Consider the following 22,359-nt stretch of genomic DNA (forward strand, 5'->3'; position numbering starts at 1 on the left):
TACGATTTGCATTTTAGGATTTTGCAAACAATTTGTATTTCATGATTTTGCAAACAATTTGTATTTCATGATTTTGAATACGATTTGCATTTTAGGATTTTGCAAACATTTTTAGTTCATGATTTTGCAAACAATTTGTATTTCATGATTTTGAATACGATTTGCATTTTAGGATTTTGCAAACATTTTTAGTTCATGATTTTGCAAACAATTTGTATTTCATGTTTTTGAATACGATTTGCATTTTAGGATTTTGCAAACATTTTTAGTTCATGATTTTGCAAACAATTTGTATTTCATGATTTTGAATACGATTTCCTTTTTAGGATTTTGCAAACAATTTGTATTTCATGATTTTGAATACGATTTGCATTTTAGGATTTTGCACACATTTGTATTTCATGATTTTGCAAACATTTGTATTTCATGATTTTGCAAATGTTTGCATTTCATGATTTTTTGCAAATGTCTGCATTTCATTATATTTTATTATTTTTTTTGCAAATATCTGTATCTCATTATTCTGTGAACATTTGCATTTGACAAAGAGGGCACTTTTGACCACTGCGCATTACATTTGGCAGCAAATACTTTTTTTTTTGGAAATGTAAGTGCGCCTGCGATTAGATGGCGCATGAGATCTGAGTCAATGCGGCTTGTGTTTGTGTGTGTGACCCACGTCCTCTGCCCACCTTTGCCCCGGATAACCCTCCGAATATTTGTTGTTGAGGCAGGAGCCCAGGGCCTCCAAAACGGCGCGGCTGGCAAAATTTTCCGACGCGATGAGCTCCAAGCCCGTCCTCTGCCGGCGCTTCTCCTTCTTGATGATGTCAAAGACCTGGAAGCAAGAGGAAGCTCAGCCAAGGGCAACAAAAGGAACTTGACCAAGGAAGAGATGTATGGTAGCCCAAAATGCAGATATACGATGGGTGATACCTGATTTGGAAACCAGCCATGCAAAATATTCCAGGTGGAATATGAGCCAAGAGTGTGATGCAGCAGCGGAAAAGGCCAATGCGATTCTAGGCTGCATCAATAGGAATGTAATGTCCGGAGCGAAAGAAGTCATAGCCTTACTCTCTTCTGCTCTGGGATATTATGCTAGACCACAATATCAGGGCAGAACAGGGTTGGACTGGATGGCATTTAGGGGTCTCTACCAATTCTAGGAGTCTATCATCATCTTTTATAATGATGATGATGCATTCTCCTCTGGAATTTTTAAAGCAATAGCTGAATGGTCTTCTGTTGGGAGGACTTTGATTGTGTTTTCCTTTATGGCAGAAGGGATGGACTGGATGGTCCTAGGAGTCCCTTCCAACTCTAGGAGTCTATTATTATTATTATTATTATTATTATTATTATTATTATTATTTCTTCCTTTGGGGTCCCTTCCAATTCTAGGAGTCCCATCATCATCATCATCATCATCATCATCATCATCTATCTTCCTATATAGCCCAAGAGGGTTGGACTGGATGATCCTTGGGGTCCCTTCCAACTATGAGTCTAATCGTAGTAGTAGTAGTAGTAATAATAATAATAATAATATATCTTCCTTTATAGCAGAAGGGGGTTGGACTGGATGGCCCTTGGGGTCCCTTCCAACTATGAATCTAATCATAACAGTAGTAGTAGTAGTAGTAGTAGTAGTAATAATAATAATAATATATCTTCCTTTATAGCCCAAGAGGGCTGGACTGGATGGCCCTTGGGGTCCCAACTATGAATCTAATCATAACAGTAGTAATAATAATAATAATAATAATAATATATCTTCCTTTATAGCCCAAGAGGGTTGGACTGGATGGCCCTTGGGGTCCCTTCCAACTATGAATCTAATCATAACAGTAGTAGTAGTAGTAGTAATAATAATAATAATAATAATAATAATAAATCTTCCTTTATAGCAGAAGGGGGTTGGACCGGATGGCCCTTGAGGTTCCTTCCAACTCTAGGAGTCTATTATTATTATTATTATTATTATTATTATTATTATTATTATTATTATTATTATTATTTAGAATTATTATTATTCTATGAGGTTGGATGGCTGTCTGTCTGGAGGGCTTTGATTGTGTCTTCCTTTATAGAAGAAGGGGTGGACTGGATGGCTCTTGGAGTCCCCTCCAACTTTATGAGTCTAATTATTATTATTATTATTATTATTATTATTATTATTATTATTATTATTATTCTATCTTCCTTTATAGCCAAAGAGGGTTAGACTGGATGGCCTTTGGGGCTCTCTTCCAACTCTAGGATTCTATTATTCCATCCCTGGTAAAGCCATTTGGACCAACCTGGGTCCCACATTAGGGTGACGGGAAAGTTGGAAATGGACATGTCACTCACTTCAGGGTCGTTGGAGTCGAGCGGCTGCATCACCATCTTGTTATGCGAGGCCCAGACTTCTTTTGGGATGGGCTCCCCTCGATCGTTGCACTGATCCATAGCAGATATTGGGAATGGCAGGACTCTGAGAAGGGAAAGGGAAAGAAAGAATTACCAAAGGATTCCAAATTTTCAAAAAGTGGCCGAAAGTCTCTTCTTAGCATAGTGTATGTAGAATTCATGGGGATTCTGGGAGGTGTAGTCTCCAAAAAAAGGATCAAGACTGGCAACGCAACCCGAGACGGGTTTGCATCTGTTGGCTTCCATCAGCATCGCGGGCGGGAAAGAGGCCAAAATTGCAGCCTGAAAAATGCGGGGAGAGGGGAAAAACGCCCCCCAATTAATCGTTAACAAATTAGGCAAGCATTGCATTGCTAAAGTCCATTTGGAAACATTGTATGACGACAACCAGGACATTTCAGCATCAGAGGAAGAGAGAAAGGCAATGTCAGAATTAAAATCACATAAAATTAATCAGCTTGATCAGCATTTGAAAAGCCTTGCAGCCTCAAAGCCTGGCTGCTTACTGCCTTGGGGGGAATCCTTCATTGGGAGGTGTTAGCTGGCCCTGATTGTTTCTTATCTGGAATATTTTCAAAGTGCTGTTCTTTATTTACAGGTATTAAACCCCACTTGCCTAGTTTACAACAGACTTCAGCAACCTGAGGATGCCTGCCACAGATGTGGGTGAAACATCAGGAGAGAATGCTTCTGAAACGGCCCAGAAAACTGACAGCAACCCAGTGATTCCAGCCATGAAAACCTTCGACAACACATACTGTATATACTCGAGTATAAGCCTAGTTTTTCAGCCCTTTTTTTAGGACTGAAAAAAAAACCTCCTCGGCTTAAACTCGGGTGAGGGTCCTGGTGGGCTTATATTCAGGTCAGCTTATACTCAGGTATATATGGTATATTTATTATTTTTCTCTATTATTATTGGTATTGTTGGATAAGTGAGACTCTACTGTATTACATTTATTATTTTACTCTATTATTGTTGTTACTTTTACATTTATTTTACTCTATTTTTATTATTAATACATTTATTATTTCACTCTGATCTTATTATTATTTTACTGCATTTATTATTATTATTACATTTATTATTTCACTCTATTATTATTAAAAGGATACCTAAGCACATTTACAATGAAGAAGATGAAAATAATGATTTAATCAGAGTTGAACAGTCATATCTTAAATTGCAGTTTGGTGTAAAGATTCAAAAACATTTAAACTACTGATGCCTCAATTAATGTAATTTTATTGGTATCTCGGCTTATATTGGAGTCAATGTTTTCCCAGTTTTTTTGTAGTAAAATTAGGTACCTCGGCTTATATTCGGGTCAGCTTATACTCGAGTATATATGGTATTTATTCTTTATTCTATTATTTCCTTGATAGGACAACTTGAGTTGATTAACCATGTTTTTGAGTTGATTCATCTGTCCCAGGCATTAATGTGTGTGTTCCCTCTCAAAGACACCCAAGCCAATAAGTAAGGGATAATGGGATTTGTAGTCCAATATGTCTAGACAGTTCCTAGGCCCCGATCTGTCGCTTTTGCAAGACTATACGTCCCTTGCTGTTTTCCTTTTCTTGCTTTTGTCAATGCGCGATGCTTCTTTTGGCAAGCCGCCCTTCAAAGCACATGACAGATCCCAGCCCATGTTGTGTAAGTAGATGTCCTAACATATATTTTTTTTTAATTTGCTCTCTTTATAAGCCCCTTATACATACATTTTGCAGACCTTTTAAAAAGTATTTTTCTGTTATTCCTAAAATAATGGAAAGTATTGGTTTGGCAAATCGTAGAGGGAAAAAGAAATCATTGTAATGCATTTTAATCCGGAAGAAATGTATCAAGTACCAGGTTCTGTAAGACATTAATAATAATAATAATAATAATAATAATAATAATAATAATAATAATAAATGCATGAAATCTTGAAAGCTAAGCAGGGCCAGTCCTGGACGGTGCTTGGGTGGGAAACCACCAACAAAAACCAGGTTCTGTATAAAGATAATAATAATAATAATAATACAGTAGAGTCTCACTTATCCAACATAAACGGGCCGGCAGAACGTTGGATAAGTGAATATGTTGGATAATAAGGAGGGATTAAGGAAAAGCCTATTACACATCAAATTAGGTTATGATTGTACAAATTAAGCACCCAAACATCATGTTTAACTACAAATTTGACAGAAAAAGTAGTTCAATACGCAGTAATGCTATGCAGTAATTACTGTATTTACGAATTTAGCACCAAAATATCATGATGTATTGAAAACATTGACTACAAAAATGCGTTGGATAATCCAGAACGTTGGATAAGCGAGTGTTGGATAAGTGAGACTCTACTGTAATAATAATAATAGATGCATGAAATCTTGAAAGCTAAACTGGTCCAGTCCTGGACGGTGCTTGGGTGGGAAACCACCAACAAAAACCAGGTTCTGTATAAAGATAAAGATAATAATAATAATAATAATAATAATAATAATAATAATAATAATAATAATAATAGATGCATGAAATCTTCAAAGCTAAACTGGTCCAGTCCTGGACGGTGCTTGGGTGGGAAACCACCAACAAGAAGCAGGTTCTATAGAAAGTTAATAATAATAATAATAATAATAATAATAACAATAAATGCATGAAATCTTGAAAGCTAAGCAGGGCCAGTCCTGGACGGTGCTTGGGTGGGAAACCACCAACAAAAACCAGGTTCTGTATAAAGATAATAATAATAATAATAATAATAATAATAATAATAATAGATGCATTAAATCTTCAAAGCTAAACTGGTCCAGTCCTGGACGGTGCTTGGGTGGGAAACCACCAACAAAAACCAGGTTCTGTAGAAAGTTAATAATAATAATAATAATAATAATAATAACAATAAATGCATGAAATCTTGAAAGCTAAGCAGGGCCAGTCCTGGGCTGTGCTTGGGTGGGAAACCACCAACAAAAACCAGGTTCTGTAGAAAGTTAATAATAATAATAAATGCATGAAATCTTGAAAGCTAAGCAGTGCCAGTCGTGGACGGTGCTTGGGTGGGAAACCACCAACAAAACCCAGGTTCTGTAAAAAGTTAATAATAATAATAATAATAATAATAATAAATGCATGAAATCTTGAAAGCTAAACAGGGCCAGTCCTGGACAGTGCTTGGGTCGGAAACCACAAACAAATACCTGGTTCTGTAGGAAGTTAATAACAATAATAAAACTTTATTTCTAGACTGCTTTCTCATCCCAGAGGGACTCAGGGCAGTTAACATACATATAAACGGCAAACATTCAATGCCACAACTTAATATTTAATATTAATATTATACTCAATATCAAAAGTATAAAATGATGATAACATGCTCATTATAATAAACATTCCAAATTAGAAAAAATGTAACTATGACACTCAATAAAAACATTATTGCACAGAGCGAGTGTACACCTAGACTGAATTAAACAACGAAGTTGCAGAAAATGTTCAGTATTTGTTGTAGTTTCACTTAGACCAGAGCTGCTATGGGGTGACAACTATGTCAACTTGTTAAAAATTGGCTTTAATAAGCCCTAGGAAATCCATAGAGTTTCAATGCATCTATTATTTGTTTCCTCTTACAACCCTGCAAAGTAGCCCAAACTTGGCAGTTCCTTGGAATAAAACTTTTCTTACAATTTCAGGACACAAATGGGGAAACTTTCCACATTTTAGAGGTAGCTGGACTACAACTCCCATCATACATAGCTATCAATCTTCCCAGGAGTATAAAGTCCAAAGAGACAACCTTTCTTCTACTGAGTTGTTTCCCCACTTTCATGTTTTCCTGTTGCAAATTTGAAAGTATATTTCTTCATAAGCCTTGACACATTCTGCTTGTCTTCTAGAACTACATATTTTGTTGGAATCTTAGCAAGGAATGACTTACCGGATCCTTCGAAGCGTTTGCAAAGACAGAAAGCAAGAAAAAAAGCCCTCCTCGTTGCAACTGGGCTTAAATGCTGCCAGGGGAAATGGAACGTTCAGGACTCTCCCCCGGGCGCGTCGTAGCCAATCAGCGCGCTCCTTTCGCGAGCCCGGGCAAGCCTCAGCCAATCATAGGGGAGAATCAGCAGCGCGCGCCACTGATATGCCTGGGTTTGATTTTGATGCAATTGGATCCTCCCTGAACTTGCCCTGGCTCAATGCTCTGGGATCCTGGGAGTTGTAGTATTAAAACTAGATTCGCCAAAATTTCCAGGATCCCAGAGCATTGAGCCAGAAGCGGTATCAAACTGCATCAATCCTGCAATGTAGATGCACCCTTAGGCAAGAAGAAGCAATGGATGCATTGCTACTGTATATGGGAATTTGGAGTGCAAAGTTTGCAAGATTTTCCATGTCTCCTGTGTCAATATAACAATAATATATAATACTAATATTATGCTATACTAATAATATATTGTATATCCATATAACATGGATAATAATATTATAATGTAATACAATATAATAATATTGCAATATAGTATGTACATATAATATTGATAATATTATAATGTAATACAATATAATAATAATACAGTATTATAATTGTATAATATATTATATGTAATATTACGAATAATATTGCAATATAGTCCAATATAGTAATATATTGACTGGGCTTAACGTCAGGGGAACCTTTACCTTTTTATAATGCTTATATTGTGCTATGCTAATAATATAATATATTGTATGTACATATAACATTGATAATATTATAATGTTATACAATATAATAATAATACAGTATTATAATTGTATATTATATTATATGTAATATTACGAATAATATTGCAATATAGTCCAATATAGTCATATATTGACTGGACATAACGTCAGGGGAACCTTTACCTTTTTATAATGCTTATATTGTGCTATGCTAATAATATAATATATTGTATATACATATAACATTGATAATAATATTATAATGTTATACAATATAATAATAATACAGTATTATAATTGTATATTATATTATATGTAATATTACTAATAATATTGCAATATAGTACAATATAGTAATATATAATGCTTATATTGTGCTGTGCTAATAATATAATATATTGTATGTACATATAACGTTGATAATATTTTAATGTAATACAATATAATAATAATACAGTATTATACATATAAAGCTTATATTGTGCTATGCTAATAATATAATATATTGTATGTACATATAACATTGATAATAATATTATAATGTAATACAATATAATAATAATACAGTGTTGTAATTGTATATAATATTATATGTAATAATATTGCAATATACTGTAGTACAATATAGTAATATATAATGCTTATATTGTGCTACGCTCATAATATAATATATTGAATGTACATATAACATTGATAATAATATTATAATGTAATACAATATAATAATACAGTATTATAATTGTATATTTATATTACTTGTAATATTACTAATAATATTACAATATAATGTTATAGTACAATATACAGTAGAGTCTCACTTATCCAACATAAACAGGCCAGCAGAACGTTGGATAAGCGAATATGTTGGATAATAAGGAGGGATTAAGGAAAAGCCTATTAAACATCAAATTAAGTTATAATTTTACAAATTAAGCACCAAAACATCATGTTAGACAACACATTTGGCAGAAAAAGTAGTTCAATCCACAGTAATGCTATGTAGTAATTACTGTATTTATGAATTTAGCACCAAAATATCACGATATATTGAAAGCATTGACTACAAAAATGCGTTGGATAATCCAGAACGTTGGATAAGCGAGTGGTGGATAAGTGAGACTCTACTGTAGTAATATATAATGCTTATATTGTGCTATGCCAATAATGTAATATATTTTATGTACATATAACTTGTAAGCCACCCTGAGTCCTTTTCAGGGTGAGAAGGGCAGGATATAAATGTTGCAAATAAATAAATAAGATTCTTGCCTCTAAATCTTGCCTCTAAATCCGGCTTCAGGCACAATCCCTGCAGATATGCTTTTAATTGAATTAATCTGATGGGTTTTTTTCTCAAGGTTTAATCCCCCAGTAATATGCTTTGCTAATAATATTATATTACATTATATGTGTGTGTGTGTGTGTGTGTGTAATATTATATATAATATACAATAATATAAAATAATATAAGATATTGTATATACATATAATATTGATAATAATATTATAATGTAATGCAATATAATAATAATAATTAATCTGAGGGTTTTTTCTCAAGGTTTAATCCCCCCAGTAACATACTTTGCTAATACAGTAGAGTCTCACTTATCCAACATAAACGGGCCGGCAGAATGTTGGATAAGCGAATATGTTGGATAATAAGGAGAGATTAAGGAAAAGCCTATTAAACATCAAATTACGTTATGATTTTACAAATTAAGCTCCAAAACATCATGTTGTACAACAAATATGAAAGAAAAAGTAGTTCAATACGCAGTAATGCTATGTAGTAATTACTGTATTTACGAATTTAGCACCAAAATATCATGATGTATTGAAAACATTGACTACAAAAGTGCGTTGGATAATCCAGAACGTTGGATAAGTGAGTGTTGGATAAGTGAGACTCTACTGTAATATTATATTACATTATATATGTGTGTGTGTAATATTATATATAATATACAATAATATAATATATTGCATATACATAGAATATTGATAATAATATTATAATGTGATGCAATATAATAATACAGTATAACAATATTAATTATATATTATACATTTTATGTAAAATTATTTATAATATTATAGTATAGTGGTATACAATAATATACTCATATATAATACTAATATTGTGCTATGCTAATAATATAATATATAATTTGTAAGCCACTATGAGAAAGGTGGGATATAAATGTTGTAAATAAATAATAATAAATAAATAATGCCACACTTTAGCAGCAGCCAAGCAAAAAAAGGCAATGGAGACACTTCTTAGTGTTGTCACAAACCTTATGGCAAATTCAAGATGATTTTATAATGGGATTTTGTGGGGCCGAGAAAGTGTAACTTGCCCAAGGGCTCCATTGGGTTTCCATGACCTGGTGGGGATTCGAACCTGGGACTCAACACTCAAAGCACACTGGCTCTTGGCCAGGTTATGACTTCTCTTTAACTGTCTTTTATGAGCAGTTATAAATCACGTGGATTGTTCTGTTTTTTTTCTTCCATGGATCACCTCTAGCAAAAAAATAAAATTTCCAGTCGCTTTGCTTGGCTTTTATGCTTTTATGAGCAGTTATAAGTCACGTGGATTGTTCTGTTTTTTTCCATAGATCACCTCTAGCAAAAAAAAAGAAAAGAAAGAAAATGTCCAGTTACTTTGCTCCTGAGTTCGAATCATAGCTTACAAGGCATGGTTACAGGGGAATTCCAGACAGCAAACAATCGGGGCCAGCTAACACTTCCCAGGGGTCCCTGGTGGCAAAGTGTGTTAAAGCGCTGAGCTGCTGAACTTGCGGACCAAAAGGTCCCAGGTTCAAATCCCGGGAGCGGAGTGAGTGCCTGCTGTTAGCCCCAGCTCCTGCCAACCTAGCAGTTTGAAAACATCCAAACGTGAGTAGATAAATAGGTACCGCTCCGGCAGGAAGGTAACGAAACTCCATGCAATCATGCCAGCCACATGACCTGGAGATGTCTACGGACAACACTGGCTCTTCGGCTTAGAAATTGTAGAAGTTGGTCATGACTGGACTTAACGTCAGCGGAAACCTTTACCTTTAATAACACCTCCCAACAAAGGATTCCCCCAGGCAGGAAGCAGCCAGGCTTTGAAGCTGCTAGGGTATTCCATTCTAATCAAGTTGGCCAATTGCAATATTCACACTTGCCTCAAGCAGACAAGAGTTCTTTCTCTCATCACAGATATATAAACCCCACTTGCCTAGCTTCCGACAGACCTCACAACCTCTGAGGATGCCTGCCATAGATGTGGGTGAAACGTCAGGAGAGAATGCTTCTGGAACATAGCCATACAGCCTGGAAAACTCACAGCAGCCCAGTGATTCTAGCCATGAAAGACTTCGACAACACAATAATAAATGCTGTTCCTTCAGGAGTGGACTAGATAGCCTTTAGGGTCCCATCCAGATTCGCTTACTGTTGTTGAAATTTGCTGTTTAGTTCACTTTAACTGGTATTGACGAGACATCCATCATTTGTAAAAATATAATGATTCCATAGGGTTAAATGGATTCCACGAATAAAACAGTGGAATAAATGAGATCCTGCGAATTCCCCTAAACGCAGACATATGGAAAGAAGAAGGAAAGGCTTCATTGTGAATCACAGCTGAAAAAGCAGAGTCCTAGACATTTCGGACCCAGAGAAAAAGTGTTAGAGGACCGGCATCAAATGTGCCCAAAACTGGATCTTTCGGGGAAGATATTAGTCGAAAGAGGCAAAAAATAAAACGAGGTAGGTCTTTCCTATGTGGATAATATCAATAATAACCATAACAATAATAATAATAAGAAGAAGAAGAAGAAGAAGAAATCTAGCATGTCTATCTTGTTTGCTGTGTCATACAATATAATAATAATAATAATAATAATAATAATAATAATAATAATAATAATAATAATTGTTGTTGTTGTTGTTGTTGTTGTTGTAAGATTTCAGGAGCTTAATTCTTGCAGGGAATAGAGAACATCTCTTGGATGTGGATAATAATAATAATAATAATTATTATTATTATTATTATTCATCCGAAAATGCATCACACAGTCCTAAACACTTGGGAAGTGTTCAACTTTGTTGTCTAACATGATGTTTTGGTGCTTAATTTGTAAAATCATAACCTAATTTGATGTTTAATAGGCTTTTCCTTAATCCCTCCTTATTATCCAAGATATTCGCTTATCCAAGCTTCTGCCGGCCCGTTTAGCTTGGATAAGTGAGACTCTACTATACTTGCAAAATAAGGACTGCACAATTAAACAGGAAATAACACTTGCAAAATAGGAACAGATTTTTTTTCAAATTTTGTTATATAGTGTAATATTGTAACTGTACGATTTCAGAAATTCGATTCTTTGCAGGGAATGGAGAACATCTCTTGGAAATGGCTAAATAATAGATAAAGGTAAAGGTTTTCCCCTTTAAGTCCAGTTGTGACCGACTCTGGGAGTTGGTGCTCATCTCCATTTCTAAGCCGAAGAGCCGGCATTGTCCATAGACATCTCCAAGGTCATGACAGCATGGAGCGCTGTTACCTTCCCGCCGGAGCAGTACCTATTGATCTACTCACATTGGCATGTTTTCGAACTGCTAGGTTGGCAGGAGCTGGGGCTAACAGCGGGAGCTCACTCCGCTCCCGGGATTTGAACCTGGGACCTTTACGTCAGCTGGGTAACTACCCCTCCCTGATGATCTTGACATATTTTGCACTTTGGCCCAGATCCGTGAATTCAACTCATGTTTTTAATACCTATTTTGTATGCTGACTTTTTATGACTGTTTTTATCAATATTGTTGTTTTCATAGTTAATTGATTTGTTTTATTGCATTGTTTGCTTTTATATTGTTATGTCCAGGCATGGCCCCATGTAAACCGCCCCGAGTCCCTTTGGGGAGATGGGGCGGGGTATAAGAATAAAGTTATTATTATTATTATTATTATTATTATTATTGTTATTGGTCCGCAAGTTCAGCAGCTCAGCGCTTTAACACACTGTGCCACCAGGGGCCCCAGGCTAAATAATAATGATACTTATTGTTTTTGCTGTGAGATTTCAGGAGCTGAGTGTTTGGTGTGGGATGGAGAACACCTCTTGGCCACCTGACTTCACCTTGGGCCACGGAAATGCCACGCTGTCGTACGAGAGCGCCCACTTTGCCGTCCTCCAGCGCGGCATGCACCTCCTCTCCATCGGCATCTATGGCATGGCGTGCTTCTTGGGCGTGATCGGGAACGGGCTCGTCCTCTGGATCGCCGGCTTCCGGATGAAGCGGCGGACGGTGAGCGCCGTGTGGCTCCTCAACCTGGCCGCGGCCGACTTCATCTTCACCTTCTTCCTCCCGCTGAGCATCGCGTACACCGCCCTGGGCTTCCACTGGCCCTTCGGCAGGCTCCTCTGCAAGCTCAACAGTGCCGCCGCCTTCCTCAACATGTTCGCCAGTGTCTTCTTGTTGACCGTCATCAGCGTGGACCGGTGCGTCTCCGTCGTCTGGCCCGTCTGGTGCCGCAACCACCGCACGCCGAGGGCGGCTTGCGGAGTCGTGGTCGTCGCCTGGGTGGCCGCCTTCGCCCTCAGCTCCCCGTACTTCGTCTTCCGAGACATAGCACTCACTTCCCACAACATCACCAGCTGCTACAACAACTTCGCCCTCTCCGACAACTACGACACGGCGGAGGCTCGACGGCTCTACCAGATGCGGCACCGGGCCATGGTGGTCACCAGGTTCCTCCTCGGCTTTGTCCTCCCCTTCGCCGCCATCTCCATTTGCTACAGCTTCGTGGTCTCGCGGCTGAAACGGAGGCGCCTGGCGAAGTCCTCCAAGCCCTTCCGGATCATCATCGCCGTCACGGCCTCCTTCTTCCTCTGCTACTTCCCCTACCACGTCTTCTCCTTGCTGGAGATGACCAAAGCCTCAGCCAGCCCCCGGCTCAAGATGGCCCTGTACCTCGGCATCCCGTTGGCGTCCAGCTTGGCCTTCTTCAACAGCTGCATCAACCCCATCCTCTACGTCTTCGTGGGGCAGAAGCGCTTCCGCCAGTCCGTGCTCGCGGCCTTCGAAGGGGCCTTCGGAGAGGACTTCCTCTTCTCCTTGTCCAGCAAGAGGAAATCCAGGTCCATCTCGCAGGCCGAGATCCAGATGACGTAACTGAAGGACCTCCAGAGATCTAGGAGTCTTGATAGATCACAAGTTGAACATGAGCATCACACTCTTCATCTTCTCCTTATCTAGCAAGATCTAGCAAGATCCAGATGATGTAACTGAAGGTCTTCCAGGGATCTAGGAGTCTTGGTAGATCACAAGTTGAACATGAGCATCACACTCTTCATCTTCTCCTTATCTAGCAAGATCCAGATGACGTAACTGAAGGTCCTCCAGGGATCTAGGAGTCTTGGTGGATCACAAGTTGAACATGAGCATCACACTCTTCATCTTCTCCTTATCCAGCAAGTCCCAGATGACGTAACTGAAGGTCCTCCAGGAATCTAGGAGTCTTGGTAGATCACAAGTTGAACATGAGCATCACACTCTTCATCTTCTCCTTATCTAGCAAGATCCAGATGACGTAACTGAAGGTCCTCCAGGGATCTAGGAGTCTTGGTGGATCACAAGTTGAACATGAGCATCACACTTTTCATCTTCTCCTTATCTAGCAAGATCCAGATGACGTAACTGAAGGTCTTCCAAGGATCTAGGAGTCTTGGTGGATCACAAGTTGAACATGAGCATCACACTTTTCATCTTCTCCTTATCTAGCAGGATCCAGATGACGTAACTGAAGGTCTTCCAGGGATCTAGGAGTCTTGGTGGATCACAAGTTGAACATGAGCATCACACTCTTCATCTTCTCCTTATCCAGCAAGTTCCAGATGACGTAACTGAAGGTCTTCCAGGGATCTAGGAGTCTTGGTAGATCACAAGTTGAACATGAGCATCACACTCTTCATCTTCTCCTTATCCAGCAAGTTCCAGATGACGTAACTGAAGGTCCTCCAGGAATCTAGGAGTCTTGGTAGATCACAAGTTGAACATGAATATCACACTTTTCATCTTCTCCTTATCTAGCAAGATCCAGATGACGTAACTGAAGGTCCTCCAGGAATCTAGGAGTCTTGGTAGATCACAAGTTGAACATGAATATCACACTTTTCATCTTCTCCTTATCTAGCAAGATCCAGATGACGTAACTGAAGGTCTTCCAAGGATCTAGGAGTCTTGGTGGATCACAAGTTGAACAAGAGCATCACACTCTTCATCTTCTCCTTATCCAGCAAGTTCCAGATGACGTAACTGAAGGTCCTCCAGGGATCTAGGAGTCTTGGTAGATCACAAGTTGAACATGAGCATCACACTCTTCATCTTCTCCTTATCTAGCAAGATCCAGATGACGTAACTGAAGGTCTTCCAGGGATCTAGGAGTCTTGGTAGATCACAAGTTGAACATGAGCATCACACTCTTCATCTTCTCCTTATCCAGCAAGTTCCAGATGACGTAACTGAAGGTCTTCCAGGGATCTAGGAGTCTTGGTAGATCACAAGTTGAACATGAGCATCACACTCTTCATCTTCTCCTTATCCAGCAAGTTCCAGATGACGTAACTGAAGGTCCTCCAGGAATCTAGGAGTCTTGGTAGATCACAAGTTGAACATGAATATCACACTTTTCATCTTCTCCTTATCTAGCAAGATCCAGATGACGTAACTGAAGGTCCTCCAGGAATCTAGGAGTCTTGGTAGATCACAAGTTGAACATGAATATCACACTTTTCATCTTCTCCTTATCTAGCAAGATCCAGATGACGTAACTGAAGGTCTTCCAAGGATCTAGGAGTCTTGGTGGATCACAAGTTGAACAAGAGCATCACACTCTTCATCTTCTCCTTATCCAGCAAGTTCCAGATGACGTAACTGAAGGTCTTCCAGGGATCTAGGAGTCTTGGTAGATCACAAGTTGAACATGAGCATCACACTCTTCATCTTCTCCTTATCTAGCAAGATCCAGATGACGTAACTGAAGGTCTTCCAGGGATCTAGGAGTCTTGGTAGATCACAAGTTGAACATGAGCATCACACTCTTCATCTTCTCCTTATCCAGCAAGTTCCAGATGACGTAACTGAAGGTCTTCCAGGGATCTAGGAGTCTTGGTAGATCACAAGTTGAACATGAGCATCACACTCTTCATCTTCTCCTTATCTAGCAAGATCCAGATGACGTAACTGAAGGTCTTCCAGGGATCTAGGAGTCTTGGTAGATCACAAGTTGAACATGAGCATCACACTCTTCATCTTCTCCTTATCTAGCAAGATCCAGATGACGTAACTGAAGGTCTTCCAGGGATCTAGGAGTCTTGGTAGATCACAAGTTGAACATGAGCATCACACTCTTCATCTTCTCCTTATCTAGCAAGATCCAGCAAGATCCAGATGATGTAACTGAACATCTTCCAGGGATCTGGGAGTCTTGGTAGATCACAAGTTGAACATGAGCATCACACTCTTCATCTTCTCCTTATCTAGCAAGATCCAGATGACGTAACTGAAGGTCTTCCAGGGATCTAGGAGTCTTGGTAGATCACAAGTTGAACATGAGCATCACACTCTTCATCTTCTCCTTATCCAGCAAGTTCCAGATGACGTAACTGAAGGTCTTCCAGGGATCTAGGAGTCTTGGTAGATCACAAGTTGAACATGAGCATCACACTCTTCATCTTCTCCTTATCCAGCAAGTTCCAGATGACGTAACTGAAGGTCCTCCAGGAATCTAGGAGTCTTGGTAGATCACAAGTTGAACATGAATATCACACTTTTCATCTTCTCCTTATCTAGCAAGATCCAGATGACGTAACTGAAGGTCCTCCAGGAATCTAGGAGTCTTGGTAGATCACAAGTTGAACATGAATATCACACTTTTCATCTTCTCCTTATCTAGCAAGATCCAGATGACGTAACTGAAGGTCTTCCAAGGATCTAGGAGTCTTGGTGGATCACAAGTTGAACAAGAGCATCACACTCTTCATCTTCTCCTTATCCAGCAAGTTCCAGATGACGTAACTGAAGGTCTTCCAGGGATCTAGGAGTCTTGGTAGATCACAAGTTGAACATGAGCATCACACTCTTCATCTTCTCCTTATCTAGCAAGATCCAGATGACGTAACTGAAGGTCTTCCAGGGATCTAGGAGTCTTGGTAGATCACAAGTTGAACATGAGCATCACACTCTTCATCTTCTCCTTATCTAGCAAGATCCAGATGACGTAACTGAAGGTCTTCCAGGGATCTAGGAGTCTTGGTAGATCACAAGTTGAACATGAGCATCACACTCTTCATCTTCTCCTTATCTAGCAAGATCCAGCAAGATCCAGATGATGTAACTGAACATCTTCCAGGGATCTGGGAGTCTTGGTGGATCGAGAGTGTCATATGGCAGCTCAATTCTAGGCTGCATCCATAGGAGTCTTGTGTCTAGAGATGGAACAAAGTCATGGTTCATGTGGAAGGGATCTAGGAACCTTAGTAGACCACAAGCTGAACTTGAGCCGAGAGTGTGTTGTGGCAGCGAAAAAGGCTAATGAGATTCCAGGGTGCATCAATAGATCCAGGGAAGCCATAATTCAACTTTATTCTGCTTTGGTCAGACACTACAGAGTAGGATCACATTGGCTTTTCGTCACACTCTTATCCAGGTACAACTCGCAGGCCAAGATCGAGGTGACATAACCAAAGGTCTTCCCTTTCCCATATCCTATCCATATTCTATATTTTCCTCAATTTGGGTACTATACTCCTATTGATGCGGCCTAGAATCGCATTGGCCTTTTGAATTGCTGCATCACACTCTTGGCTCAGCTTGTGATCTACTAAGACTCCTAGATCCCTTTCAGATGAACTGTTTCCAAGCCAGACCTTATTAATCCGTATCTAACCCAAGACCATTTCCCTCGATCTGGATACTATACTCGATTGATGCAGCCTAGAATTGCATTGGCTCTTTTCGCTGCAGCATCACACACTTGTGGGTTTCCAAAGACTCCTAGATCCCTTTCCCATTTACTGTTTCCAAGCTAGGCATTATTTATCCATATCCAACCTAGATATTTCCCTCGATCTGGATGTTATACTCTGTTGATGCTACCTAGAATTGCATTGGCTCTTTTCGCTGCAGCATCACACACTTGTGGGTTTCCAAAGACTCCTAGATCCCTTTCCCATTTACTGTTTCCAAGCTAGGCATTATTCATCCATATCCGACCTAAGACCATTTCCCCTGATCTAGATACTATATCCTATTGATGCTGCCTAGAATTGCATTGGCTCTTTTTGCTGCAGCATCACACTCTTGTGGGTTTCCAAAACTCCTAGATCCCTTTCCCATTTACTGTTTCCAAGCCGGACCTTATTCATCCATATCTGACCTAGCCATTTCCCTCAATCTGGATACTATACTCTATTGATGCTGCCTAGAATTGCATTGGCTCTTTTTGCTGCAGCATCACACACTTGTGGGTTTCCAAAGACTCCTAGATCCCTTTCCCATTTACTGTTTCCAAGATAGGCATTATTCATCCATATCCAACCTAGCCATTTCCCTCAATCTGGATACTATATTGATGCTGCCTAGAATTGCATTGGCTCTTTTCGCTGCAGCATCACACTCTTGTGGGTTTCCAAAGACTCCTAGATCCCTTTCCTATGGACTGTTTCCAAGCTAGGCATTATTCATCCATATCAAACCTAGATATTTCCCTCAATCTGGATACTATACTCTGTTGATGCTGCCTAGAATTACATTGGCCCTTTTCGCTGCAGCATCACACACTTGTGGTTCTCCAAAGACTCCTAGATCCCTTTTCTATGGATTGTTTCCAAGCCAGATTTCCCCATTCTATACTTGAGCATTTTATGTTTATTGTCTCTATATAAGTGCAACTCACTGTTGGAATACATTGGGCTTTTGTGCTGCAGCGTCACCCTTTTGCTCAGCATTCAGCTAAGACTCTTAGACCTTTTCCTCCCATGCTTTCGGCCTAATATTTGTGTACAAGATGAATTGGAATTTATTCGGTTCTATGTCACGGTTAGTTCTGTGACCCACGAGTAAAACTTTGCACAACTTTCTGGCTCGGCTTCCAAGGTCTCTTAAACATTAACTATAACTTTGCAAAATGGGGCGGAATAAGGAGGAGGGAGGGTGGGAGGAATCGCTAGCCATTGGTCCCGTATAAATGTTTGCAGGAATTGGGAAATAATAGAAATCTGTTGACGAGGAAACTTGGGACAGTCCAAAAAAATAAGGATTGTAATGGGGAACAGTTCCAGAAAGAGAATTGTCATGAATGGACTGCAAACAAAAAAAGGCCCGGAAAAGAAGAAGATCCCACTGGAACAAATAAATAGCAAAATATAAATAAAAAATATAAATATATGCTTGTGAATAGTATCATCTGAAAGAGAAAATTTTGCTAGGATTTCGTTTCGCAATGCGACTATTAAATATTCATTCAGTTATGTTTTTGTGCATTTGTGCACAAATCCCCTGCGGGGGGGGGATTATTATTATTATTATTATTGACACAACGATGTTGTATGACACAGCAAACAAGATAGACATGCTGGATTTCATATCACAAAACCACAAGTCGAACACTTCCCAAGTGTCTAGGACTGTGTGATGTATTTTCGGATGATGCGCGCAGATCCCAGTAGGGTGGCCTTTTGCAGTTGGCAGATCGTAATTTTGTCAAGGTCTATTGTTTCCAAATGCCGGCTGAGATCTTTTGGCACAGCACCCAGTGTGCCCATCACCACCGGGACCACCTGCACTGGTTTCTGCCAGAGTCTTTGAAGTTCAGTCTTGAGGTCCTGAGAGCGGCTGAGTTTTTCCTGTTGTTTTTCGTCAATGTGACTGTCACCTGGGATGGCAACATCAATGATCCAAACCTTGTTCTTTTCCACAACTGTGATGTCTGGTGTGTTGTGTTCCAGAACTTTGTCAGTCTGGATTCGGAAGTCCCACAGTATCTTTGCGTGTTCATTTTCCACAACCTTTGCAGGTTTGTGAATCCCACCAGTTCTTAACTGCAGGGAGGTGATACTTGAGGCATAAGTTCCAATGAATCCTTTGGGCCATACAGTTGTGCCTCTGTTTGTAGTCTGTCTGTGCAATTTTCTTACAGCAGCTGAGGATATGATCAATGGTTTCGTCGGCTTCCTTGCACAGTCTGCATTTTGGGTCATCAGCTGATTTTTCGATCTTGGCCTTAAATTATTATCATCATCATCATCATCATCATCATCATTATTATTATTATTATTATTATCATTATTATTATTTTATTGTATGACACAGCAAACAAGACAGATATGCTGGATTTCGTATCACAAAATCACAAGTCGAACACTTCCCAAGTGTCTAAGACTGTATTATTATTATTATTATTATTATTATTATTATTATTATTATTATTATTATTATATAACTTTATTTTTGTATCCCACCTCCATATTAGACCATGCCATTAACTAGGTGTGTTGATCTCATCTTCATATATAGGAATGCAGGAATTAAAAGCAAATCAAACCTCAAACCTAATGAAATAATATCATCATCATTATTATTATTATTGCAAGATTGCAATTATAACTCACTACCAGCTATTGAACATTGTCACTGTCCCTTGCGGATCACAAATAAAGACGAGATACAAAAATAAAGTTTTATTATTATTATTATTATTATGTTTTAATTTTACTGATCTATGTTCTAATCTATGTTCCTCGGGCTTGTCCCCACGTGAACCGCCCCGAGTCCCTTTGGAGAGATGGAGGTGGGATACAAAAATAAAGTTACATTATTATTATTATTACTATTACTATTATTATTATTATTATTATTATGTTTTAATTTTACTGATCTATGTTCTTATCTATGTTCCTCGGGCTTCTCCAAATGTGAACCACCCTGAGTCCCTTTGGAGAGATGGAGGTGGGATACAAAAATAAAGTTATATTATTATTATTACTATTACTATTATTATTATTATTATGTTTTAATTTTAATGATCTATGTTCTTATCTATGTTGCTCGGGCTTGTCCCCACGTGAAGCGCCCCGAGTCCCTTTGGAGAGATGGAGGCGGGATACAAAAATAAAGTTGTATTATTATTATTATTATTATTATTATTATTATTATTATTATTATTATGTTTTAATTTTATTGATCTATGTTCTAATCTATGTTCCTTGCGCTTGTTCCCATGTGAACTGCCCCGAGTCCCTTTGGAGAGATGGAGGTGGGATACAAAAATAAACTTCTTTTTCTTCTTCTTCTTCTTATTATTATTATTATGTTTTAATTTTACTGATCTATGTTCTGATCTATGTTGCTCGGGCTTGTACCCATGTGAAATTAAATAATAGTAACAACAACAACAACAACAATAATAATATAACTTTAATTTGTATTCCGCCTCCATCTCCCTGTCCCAAACAAGGGACAGTGATAATGTGCAATAGCTGGTAGTAAGTTATAATTGCAATCTTGCAAGAATAATAATAATAATGATATTATTACATTAGGTTTGAGTCTTAGATCTGCTTTTAATTCCTGCATTCCTATATATGAAGATGAGATCAACACACCTAGTTAATGGCATGGTCTAATATGGAGGCGGGATACAAAAATAAAGTTGTATAATAATAATAATAATAATAATAATAATAATAATAATAATAATAATAATAATATCATCTGAAAATACATCACACAGTCCTAGATGCTTAGGAAGTGTTCAACTTGTGATTTTGTGATACGAAATCTAGCATATCTGTCTTGTGTGATGTCATACAATATAATAATAATAATAATAATAATAATAATAATAATAATAATAATGGTAATAATAATGATAAAAGTGATAATAATGATAATAATACATCACACAGTCCTAGACACTTGGGAAGTGTTCGACTTGTGATTTTGTGATACGAAATCCAGCATATCTGTCTCGTTTGCTGTGTCATAAAATAAAATAATAATAATGATAATAATAATAATAATGATAATAATACATCACACAGTCCTAGACACTTGGGAAGTGTTCGGCTTGTGATTTTGTGATACGAAATCCAGCATATCTATCTTGTTTACTGTGTCATAATAAAATAATAATAATAATAATAATAATAATAATAATAATAATAATATTTCAGGAGCTGGAAAGAGTTGGTTTTGCAAAGCAAGAGCGTACTAAGAACGTCTACAGGCAATTAAAAAATTATCAAATAGCAACATCACATAATAATAATAATAATAATAATAATAATAATAATAATAATATTTCAGTAGCTGGAAGGAGTTGGTTTTGCAAAGCAAGAGCGTACTAAGAACGTCTACAGGCAATAAAAAAAATCAAATAGCAACATCACATAATAATGATAATAATAATAATATTTCAGGAGCTGGAAGGAGTTGGTTTTGCAAAGCAAGAGCGTACTAAGAACGTCTACAGGCAATAAAAAATTATCAAATAGCAACATCACATAATAATAATAATAATAATAATAATATTTCAGGAGCCGGAAACAGTTGGTTTTGCAAAGTAAGAGTGCACTAAGAACGTCTACAGGCAATAAATAATTATCAAATAGCAATATCACATAATAATAATAATAATAATAATAATAATAATAATAATAATAATAATAATATTTCAGGTGCCGGAAAGAGTTGGTTTTGCAAAGTAAGAGTGCACTAAGAACGTCTACAGGCAATAAATAATTATCAAATAGCAATATCACATAATAATAATAATAATAATAATAATAATATTTCAGGTGCCGGAAAGAGTTGGTTTTGCAAAGTAAGAGTGCACTAAGAACGTCTACAGGCAATAAATAATTATCAAATAGCAATATCACATAATAATAATAATAATAATAATAATAATAATAATATTTCAGGTGCCGGAAAGAGTTGGTTTTGCAAAGTAAGAGTGCACTAAGAACGTCTACAGGCAATAAATAATTATCAAATAGCAATATCACATAATAATAATAATAATAATAATAATAATAATAATAATAATATTTCAGGACCTGGAAGGAGTTGGTTTTGCAAACAAGAGCGTACTAAGAACGTCTACAGGCAATTAAAAAATTATCAAACAGCAACATCACATAATAATGATAATAATAATAATAATAATAATAATAATAATATTTCAGGAGCCGGAAAGA

General features: G+C 37.6%; 2 protein-coding genes across 2 annotated transcripts in view; one reads left to right on the forward strand and one right to left on the reverse strand.

Annotated features, from left to right (window-relative positions):
- Positions 1-6,482, reverse strand: part of shmt1 (serine hydroxymethyltransferase 1) — a 19,912-nt gene extending 13,430 nt beyond the window's left edge. The window contains exons 1-3 of the mRNA XM_003228303.3: positions 6,339-6,482; positions 2,356-2,479; positions 693-838 (exon numbers count right to left, since the gene is read on the reverse strand). Coding sequence (XP_003228351.1) covers positions 693-838; positions 2,356-2,454 — 245 coding nt within the window. The 5' untranslated portion in view covers positions 2,455-2,479; positions 6,339-6,482. The remainder of the gene's footprint in view (positions 1-692; positions 839-2,355; positions 2,480-6,338) is intronic.
- Positions 6,483-12,052: 5,570 nt separating this feature from the next.
- LOC100552030 (chemerin-like receptor 1) lies at positions 12,053-13,571 on the forward strand. Its single transcript, XM_003228304.3, has one exon. It carries the CDS (start codon positions 12,152-12,154, stop codon positions 13,271-13,273), a length of 1,122 nt encoding a protein of 373 aa, XP_003228352.3. The 5' UTR covers positions 12,053-12,151; the 3' UTR covers positions 13,274-13,571.
- The last annotated feature ends 8,788 nt before the right edge of the window (positions 13,572-22,359 follow it).

The sequence above is a fragment of the Anolis carolinensis genome, unplaced genomic scaffold, assembly GCF_035594765.1.
Source record: "Anolis carolinensis isolate JA03-04 unplaced genomic scaffold, rAnoCar3.1.pri scaffold_13, whole genome shotgun sequence".
Classification (NCBI taxonomy): domain Eukaryota; kingdom Metazoa; phylum Chordata; class Lepidosauria; order Squamata; family Dactyloidae; genus Anolis; species Anolis carolinensis.

Bases quoted from the DNA above. Each gene is read 5' to 3' on its own strand.
- LOC100552030 (XM_003228304.3), top strand. From the start codon at position 12,152: ATGATACTTATTGTTTTTGCTGTGAGATTTCAGGAGCTGAGTGTTTGG.